Source organism: Seriola lalandi, unplaced genomic scaffold, assembly GCF_002814215.2.
Source record: "Seriola lalandi dorsalis isolate HSWRI2012SDOR001 ecotype SW California unplaced genomic scaffold, Sedor1 jcf7180002054563, whole genome shotgun sequence".
NCBI lineage: Eukaryota > Metazoa > Chordata > Actinopteri > Carangiformes > Carangidae > Seriola > Seriola lalandi.
Window position 1 is genome coordinate 2,336,992 of NW_019525116.1, and position 9,336 is coordinate 2,346,327.

The 9,336-nt window shown below is 46.3% G+C and overlaps 1 protein-coding gene and 1 long non-coding RNA gene across 2 annotated transcripts in view; one reads left to right on the forward strand and one right to left on the reverse strand.

Annotated features, from left to right (window-relative positions):
* Positions 1–2,229: 2,229 nt before the first annotated feature.
* On the reverse strand, positions 2,230–6,484 carry LOC111662510 (G protein-coupled receptor family C group 5 member D). The gene is made up of 4 exons (XM_023416397.2): positions 6,395–6,484; positions 4,301–5,515; positions 3,365–3,420; positions 2,230–3,172 (listed from the first exon to the last, which is right to left on the reverse strand). Exons 2-4 carry the CDS (start codon positions 5,436–5,438, stop codon positions 3,083–3,085), a joined length of 1,284 nt encoding a protein of 427 aa, XP_023272165.1. The 5' UTR covers positions 5,439–5,515; positions 6,395–6,484; the 3' UTR covers positions 2,230–3,082.
* An 87-nt stretch (positions 6,485–6,571) lies between these two features.
* Positions 6,572–9,336, forward strand: part of LOC111662512 (uncharacterized) — a 25,122-nt gene continuing 22,357 nt past the window's right edge. The window contains exon 1 of the long non-coding RNA XR_002761326.2: positions 6,572–6,676. This is a non-coding gene — a long non-coding RNA (uncharacterized LOC111662512). The remainder of the gene's footprint in view (positions 6,677–9,336) is intronic.

Below are 9,336 nucleotides of genomic sequence, written 5' to 3' on the forward strand. Positions count from 1 at the left end.
GTCAGTCAGAGAATCTTTTCATTTGTGCATGAATTCAAATCATAGTGCTGGAGGAGGAGGAGGAGGGGGTGTTTACATAGCAGGAGGGGAGAAGGAACTCGGATGTTATGTAATGCAAGGTGACAGGAGTGACGGAGGAATCTCAGTAAAGGTCCATTACATGAGTGTCTGGGTGGGGAGCGGAGGGGGGAGGCGAGCGGCCCGCAGTCGCTTTACGGAAGCCGATTCGGTCCGCTTCAATAATCTGGGTTATCTGTGCTTTGCGCCTCTGTGGTCGCCGTGGTAATCACCAGTCATATCAAATGCGTAAAGTTTAATTTGATACGTCTGGACCCCCGTGGGTTGCTTTCATATATATAATTAGAGTAAATCTTACAAAAATTTCTGACAGTGACGTCATCGGCCAAATCAAACTATAACTCTGCCTCAAACTCGTCCATGAAAACCAAATGTTTTCTGCGCAGAGACGAGGCTGATCTGGCGGAGTCACGGCCGTGAACCTGCCCCCGCAGAGACGCTCGTTTCAGCAGCGTCTCCACCTCATTCGTCCGGTTGGCAAATGTCGAGGTGGTGTAATCATTACCGAGCAGCCCCTGTGGTGCAGCTGCAGCGGCTCCTGTGGGCTGCTTTTTGCTTGGTTTTTTGTTTTTCCGTCTCTTCTACTCTTCTAATTGGAGTGAATCTTATTCGCGGGGGCCACAGAATAAACGCAGAGGTGAGCGGGAACGACGCAGGGACCCCCCCCCCCGACTCCCTGCACTGTGCTCAAGTCAACCCAGTGGGAGTTTTTGTACAGGGATTTAATAAATGGGTTTGAATTGCATGTGGAGTTTTTTTTTGGTTTTTTTTGTCACATGCTCTTAAAAAGCTCATTTATCCAAGTGATTTTTTTTTCAATAAGTGACATGTATTTTCTCACAATGTTTTATTTTGCCATCCTTGTGTCTGCCTTCTGTTTATTCTCTTCATTATTATTGAATGTATATAATAAATAAACTGTTTGGTTTTTACACTGGTCTTCGGATACTTCTTTTCACAGGTTAAACATTGACTCCTTGTGTTTATCAGGAGGAGATAGAGCACACACAGATATGTTTCTTGAATGTGGAGCTGGTAACCATTATGTTATTTCCTTCCCATGACTGAGTCTTATCATTTTCTTTCCAGTGTTTGGCAGGAATGATATTATCCAATCAGGAGAGAGGCTGTTTTAACTACTACAACCTCCTCCCTCCCTCCCTCCCTCCCCCTCTTTACCAAAGGGAGATAAAGGAGAAGTGTTTTTGATTAAACGCCATAGGAGCTGAGAGGAATGTCGCAAACTTTTTTTTTTTGATTACAGGCTGAACAAGAATCTCCTTTCTGACTGTCCAGAAACTTCCCCCTCTCAGCTGTGCGTTAGCTGGTGTGAGTCAGAACAATTGCACTCGATTAATGCCTGCTCGGCTGGGCTGCATCGGCGTTAACTCTTGACTTTTGTTCCTCCGGACCAAATCTACCGCACGATAAGCTTTTCCACCGCCTCCAACTTTCTCGTCGCTGCCAAGGGGGAACAATCTGGAACAATCTTTAATTGCATCTGGAGTTAATGGCCGTAAATGGGTTGGATGTGACGGGAAACCTCATATCCCTGCTAATTGCTCTAATGCACAAGAGGCCAATTGCCAATTTGATGGCATGCTCTCTGTGAGTAATTGAAGTTGGGCTAATTGGAAGAATAGATTGAAGGCCGTGTGATAAGAGGTGCGCGTGTGTGTGTGTGTGTGTGTGATTGCATCCATCGGAGTGAAGAATTGACCTTTGTGGATGGCGGAGTCACTACAGGCCACTGGGAGAAAAACAAGTGCAGAACAGATCATCCCAAACTGGATCCGACCCGTAGATGGACTTTAATTCTAGGCTGTTGTGTGAAAAATGCAGGCAAGAGAACATTTGCTATTAGATCGCAGATGGTTTATTACTTGAAAAGTTTAGCACTTAACACTTCTGACTAGTTTCCTCCCAGCAGGTCAGCCTCATTTGCCGTGCCTAGACATTGCCCCCTGCTGGTCTAGCTTGGTATTACCACCCTGACCCCCTGTGAGGTTGAGGCTCCAGTTTGCAGCAGGTGCCTGGAGGCATGGCACTGATTCTGGTCGGGAGAGTAATTGGCCTTGGGTATGCCATCTGTGCAGATTGTGAGTGGGAGAAGCAAAGGTGGTGTGAAACTATTGCAAAACAATCCCGAGCTTTAACAGACAAACCTTTTATTGACAACACTTGTTACAAGAACCTATATAAAAAAAAAAAAAGGCATTAAAATATCTGTTATGGAAAAGAGGCATACCTTGTATTCCTCATATATTTCTATGTACACAGGACACCACTATTGTTTTGGGTGCAGCACAGCATCCAGCAACTGTAATGTAACTCTGAATATGAAGATGTTAATCAGTGATGGCACCAGCCTCCACAGTGCTGACAGGTCTCCTGTCCTATCTTCCTCCTGTCTTGTCTCATCTCATCTCATCTCCTCTGCTGTTTTTTTTTTTTCTCCTTCTCTCTCCTCATTCCTTCTCCTTTCATCCCTCCTCTCTTTCGTTCACAGATGCCTCTGCTCTGCTCAGCAGTTTGGCACCTTCAGAGTGACAGTTTCACGCCTCCTCTATCACCTCAGGGCTATTATATACCATGTCAGGCTAACACACACACACACACACACACACACACACACACACACACACACACACACACACACACACACACACACCGGCATAGAGATTCACCTCCGCTAAGTATTTATGATGTGGATTTCCCGCCAGTAGAGAGCTGGACTGTCTGGACCCATCCGGCCTCGATGATGAAACTCCAGCAGATGAGTCATAGTGCTGAGTCGACCGAGGATTTTACATCCTACTGACAGATTTGCAATAACATTTCTTATAACACTACGCAGAAATATTTACATTTGCAGAAGGAAATGAAACGCAGAAAAACAATATTTTTGTGCCAAGTACTTGGAGTACAGATTAGTGCAGGAGCTGAGGTCATCCTCAGCTTTGGCTTTGGTATCAGTTTCATCTGACAGAGAAGGGATGTGACTTTAATCTTGTCCATAATATTCATCGTAAGGTTCCCTGTAGTTGGTGGTCTGAGGGCGAGGAATGGTGTAATCTTTGTCGGGGTCGATTTCCTGAAACATTCACAGACACACGTATAATCACACATTCATCACGTCACTGCAATTAGTACCCGCGATAAACTGCGCTTTCATTAACCTTACACAATAACTTCGCTATAATTGCCTCCAGTAGTAAAAAGGTCACTGTGTTTAATTGCGGAGTATGTGGAATCAGATTGTTAATCCTCATGGTTTATTACTCACTGTCATGGAGAATCCAGACTCGTAGGGTGACCGCAGCGCCGGATCGGCTCTCCTGCCTGAAGGGAGACACATGATACACTCCACTAATTATCGGTTCATTATATACTGTTCGTCAGAAAGGCCCAGATGAAAGCTGAGTTCTCTTTTTCTTTTTTGATACAGGCTCCATATTCATTTTGGCTTACAGCTATACTTTAATATAAAGAATGTCATTGAGTGAAGCAGGAACCGCCGCCCCGACTGATACTGTTTTTCCTTTTCTTAAAGGACACAACGTTTTAAAAGATGAAATAACATGATTCCCTTTGCAGATGAAAAGTTGAACTTCACAGCAGAAAAACACACGTTTGTTCAATACGCTACACGCAGAGGTTTTTGCTATTAGGCCTTACTTGGTCTGGTATGACCACAGGCAGCTAACGTTAGCTAACGTTAGCAGACCGCTGCTATACTTCATACTCTCGCTTTGACGTAATTCATGATGGTAGTTATAGTCCTGTTAAAAATGTTAATAACACTGACTTTTAAAAGTTCCTCTCTGTGAGGTTTTGTTATTTTTAGAGCTGAAACAATTAGTTGTTGAACAAAAAAATTAATCGACGACTTTTTCCAGCATTGATTAATCATTTAAACCTTTCTTAATAAAAACGAAAAAAAAAAAATCAGTGGTTTTAAAGTATAAATACATATTCTTTAGTTCTTTATTATAGTAAATTGAATATCTTTGGTTTTTTATTGTTGTTTGGGAAAAAAAGAGTCACCTTGGGCTCTCAGATATGTGATTGTGGTTTAAATAATTGGCAGAATAATTAATATTGAATTGTTGGTTGCAGCCACAATTATTTTTTGTCTCTTGTCTAGCTTCGCTCTCAGCATAATTCACAATCTTTCAATTAGGCTCCAGTCAGTTAATGGCGAATGAGGACGGCGTCTCACCTCTCCTGTTCTCGCCATCAGTCTCAAAGCTTCCGTTTTCTTTTCCCTCCTTCGGACTGTTCAGCTCGGGGATATCGGCGCTGGGGCTGGTCCAGCCGGCGAAGCTCAAAGGAATGTCCTTGGACTTGGCTTCCCCCCTGCAGAGGAAGGCAACCTGGGATAACCCGTGCCCCAGGAGTAGCACCCAGCCGTTTGCCACCAGTGTGATGCAGAGCAATGGGTCGTCCCATCGTGGCCGGCGGCCCACCTCAGGGTTTCCTCTGGTGAGCATAGTGATCCATACCACCCAGATGCAGGCGGACAGCAGCACTGTGAGGCAGAGCATGGCGGCCTGTACCCTCCCCTGCTGGTTGATGGGCCCCGTGTAGCTGTAGCTGTACGTGGAGCAGGAGCGGCACAGGAAGTGCAGGCTGAGGATTATGCTGATGGCCAGGAGGCACAGCACGTAGATCTGCAGCATGACGAATTCCTCCTGGCTGTACTCGCAGGGCTTCTCCTCCCGCACCAACACGAGGATCAGCCACTGTGTGGAGATGATAACCTGCACGGTGAAGAGCCCCAGGGCCACGGCGGGCTCTCCCCAGCCCCGGGTAGCCGCGAAGCCCAGCAGGGCGAGAGCGCGAGCCAGCAGGCAGGAGAAGGCCAGGGAGAAGAGCACACTGAAGAGGAAGATCCTTGTGGGGCAGGTCTGAGGGGTGAGGCGGATGATGAAGGAGAAGGTGATGGCGAAGATCCCCGCCGTGGCCAACAAGAACATGGACATGCAGGCCACTGTGCCTCCGATACTGCTGCGCTGGTGCTTGGACGAGACGCAGATCCAGAGGGACCAGAACAGCAGGCCGAGGAGGAGAACCATGCTGAACAGGAAGCCTGAAGAACCCAAGGTCTCCAGTACAATCCCCCACGCTGCCCGGCGGTCGCACAGGTACCTGTAGATGGGGTTCAGTCCTTTGCCGCAGCCTGGCACGCTCATCAGGGAAGTACCGGCTGAAGGGGGAGAGGAAGTGGTTGAAGTGTTGACTGTGGGGATGGTTGAGCTGTTGCTGGTTGACTGACACAGACAGGTGAGAGGGACACAGAGGAGGAGGAGGGGGAGGAGGGGGGAGAGGGATTTGTGCTTTTCGGATGAAAAGGCCATATTGGTTTTTCAGAAACCCACGTGGGGATGCAGTCTGTCCTTTGAACCGTCCCCTTGGATTCGGCAGCTGTTTCCTCCTGAAACAAACAGCACGTCAGCACAAAGATATTCAAGCGCAAGTTTTGCTAAACACACAAACATTGTGTTGACTGCGTACGGATGAAATGGGAGACGGGATAACGCGGAGGTCAGGGCGCGGAGAACAAAAAAAGAAAACAAGGTGAGCGAGGTTTGACAGCGAGAGTGAGGAGAACAGGAGGAGGGAGTTTAGAAACATGCCAGAACAAGGCAGAGGAGCGTGTGAGCCGAGGCTTGCGAGCGGAGGAAGAAACAACTGCAAACGTGGAGCTGAGGCCGGGACAGAACGGCAGACATGAAAGGTGACTGCTCTGTTGTAGACACAGATAGCTGCACACATGGGGATTGTGGTTTATACACAGCACAGATTGCAGGTGAGAGACACAGTCAAAGATATTCACTCCTGATAGCTGACTGTCACTTCCTGCAGCCTGTGACAGAGCCTTTGTTTCGGCCTCGCAGATTCAAAGATGACCTTTTGCAGGTTTATCACGCGTTAAATACGGGGCCGGGGCCGCCAAACTTTGCCCCAACGCCGGCCTTCGTTTGTTTCGTCGTTCAGGAGATCACAGAGTGGGAGAAAGATTTGTGAAACAATGGCCACACCCAATTTTAGCAGATTATTTCTATCTTAATGTAACAACATGGAGGTTTTGATCAGCTGATTTGAATATGAGGCTCCGAACATGATTGTTGGATAACTATAATGGCTGTTATGAAACTACGGGCTGATAAGATAAAGGGGCATTTAGGGGGGAAATATCTATTCCTGTTTTGTTACTATGACTTAAACCATTAAAGTTATACCTCACAATGAGAGGCCTTCTCCCAAACAACCTGAACAAACCTCTATAAATCAAAAATAAACACCCACTTACCTTTAATCCTTTGGGATGTGAGTCTCTTCTGAACCCTACAGCAAAAGTCTTGATTTGAAAATGTGGCTAAAAATGTTCCAATAATGTCTCTGCTTTGTGCAGCAGCGGGCGGCTTATTGTGTGGCCGCGCACCTTCTTCCCTGATGATGTCCCATATCTGTGGCCGCCTTGAGGTAACAGGAAAGAGCAGGAGATGAGGAGGAGAGGGAAGCAGTGGAGCCGCTCAGGTCCGAAGCCACCGGGAGAGAGGATCGTTTGCACCTCCTCGCATCAACAGGTTGGGTAAGAGCAGAGAAAACCTGCACCCTATACGTACTCATACTTTCCTTTTTAGACCCCTCCTGCTTGTCTTTCTCTCGGCGTCCCTCCCTCGATAGGTGGGGCTCACACACCTGGAGGTGATGATCCACACGAGCACACACAGGGAGGGAGAGTTCACTTCTTTCCTATTCATGAATCCCATTTCCTATATGTAAAAAAAACCCACTTGCATCTCATTTCATCCCATCATTAAATTTAAATTTGAAATGTTTTGTCCTGTGAAACAAACTCTCCGAAGGGATGAGGAGTAGGTTGTTGTACGGGGGGAGGGGAGGGGGGAGGGGGGGTTTAAGCTCTGTCCAACTGACTCATCCCACTCATCGGGATACAGAACAGGACCAGCCGTCGCCGTAGTTACCGGCAAATCACAGCAACAACACACTGAAATCAGCGAGTTAAGCCGCAGGGGGAGTTGCGTCAAGAATAGTGAGTGATTTCTAACTGTTGTCTTTTACAAGCCCATACGTAACTACTGCGGCTCATGCCCGTACAAGTACAGAGTGTGTAGGGTGTGTTCAGTTCAAGCACAAGTCTCTCTACAACTCTCAGTGTGTGAAACCCAGAGGGACAGAGCTTTATCTTTTCCATTATAAAGCTCCTGTGTTGCACTACAACAACTTAAGCTAGTGAATATTTCAAAAGCACTAAAAACTAAAAGTCTCCCTGATGTGTCATTTAATACCAGAGGGATTCACGCAGGGCAGGAGTCATTCATGCTGACTGGTGGCGGATCATTATTTTGGAGAGAAACCACGGCAACCCGAGTGTCTGGGGTTGTGTCACCAGTGTCGAAGGACGGTGGTAGAAACCGTGTGCAAGTGTTTGTGTGGTGAACGTTTGTGGGTTAAGGTCTAAGGAGTTTAAAGGTGGGATTTGAACCCATGGCAGCTGCTGTAAAGGATTCAACCCACATGGTGCGCGCTCTACCAGGTGAGCCACAGAGGAACAACCCCCCCGTCTTCTCTTGTTTTGGGGCCTTTTTAGCCGGAAATTTGTGCAAACATTCACGGCCCTCAGAGGTTAGACCCAAATCTATCTGGGGCTATAGAGCAGGCACTGACTCGATCGACGTGTTTGATTAGTTCCTGTTTTGTGCAGCTGAGAGACGTTGCAGAGTGTCTCAAATTTCACCGTGTCTCGCCCCGTTGTGACTCCCTCACCTCTGCTGCTTTACCAAAAACACTCCTGCTGAATGCTGCTGCCAAGCTTTTGACTCGCTCATCAGAAAGGTCACGTGCGACACCGATCTCGATTGTTCTTCAGCGGCTCCTCATCAAATTCAGAGCTCAATTAAAGATTCTTGTAATCACTTACGGAGCTCCGCGTGGTCAGGCGCCCGCCTACGTTAGAGATGTGCTGCAGCGCCGTGTCACCGGTCTGAGGTTGTTGCTTCTCCCTGTCTCCAGGCTTCACACTGAAAGCTCCTAAACTCCTCTTAGTATCCTGTATATATAAAGTAAATACTACATTCATTAGTAGAAAATGATCAGCCTAATATTATAGGATAGGAATATTTATTTTCACCAGAGGAACGTGTTAGTATGTAGTCAGGTGTTCACTTTAATGTGGCTGCAGTTTGGTGTTTGCTGAGGTAGATCTCTCACACAGTTTTGTTGTTGCATGACATTCGCAGAAGCGAACACCACGGTTTCTTTTCCCGTTTCCAACAAATAACCTTGTGGGAGTGCGTGTGATGATTTCAGGAATCCTTAAAAAATGAGCGTAATTATTATTAGATGCACTCAGATGGCACTGTACTTAAGGCGTAGAAGGAGATGTGATCAGTTTGCATTAGAAGACTGTTTCTTATCCAGTAAATAATTAATTCATTCTCTTTATTTAGATTTACTTGTGATTTATTTATATTTTCAGAAAAAAGCAGGACAACATGATTACTGAAAGTGAACACATTTTACTAGGGCTATCAGGACACGCCAGGTTACAGTACATTTTCTGTGTTATTGCGCTTGCAACACAAAACATACAGTATATGCCTTTATTTTCTCTAAGGAGGGACGTGGGTTCAGATAGCAGCAAGGAGAGACAGAGAGATGGAGAGTGGGATTAAAGGGAGTTCCTCCTCCGTGATCATGTGAAGGTGCATTGTATTTTTCACCATTACAGCATATTGCTCTCTCTTCCTGCATCCCTTGTTGTTCACAGTAACCTTGTGCACAAGGAGTAAGAAATACAATGCAAAATAAAAGAGGAAGGAAGTACAAAAGGTAAGATAAAAAGGTTAAAAAGGTTCAACGCTGAGAACAAAATATTTACATTTATATAGACAGCTAGAAGCAAATACAAGCTAGTATTAACTAGTGTTTTGCTTGTCCGTTGCCGTGGGTTAGGAGTGGCAGAGGGGGAGAGGGGGAGAGGGGGAGAGGGCAGACTGAAATGAGGAAGGAGGAGAAGTGAGGAGGAGAAAACTGTTGTAGAAGGATGAAGGGGAAGGGAATAAGGAAAGAGGAGTTGTTTTTCTCGTCTTCTCATTTCAAGTATATATAGTATCATATCATAATAATAATATAAAAATATAATCATTATGCTCTCCGTCCACTCAGCGGAGGGGAGCATGAGGTAGATAGACGAGAGGACATTAGTGGGGTGGGGGGGGGGGGGGT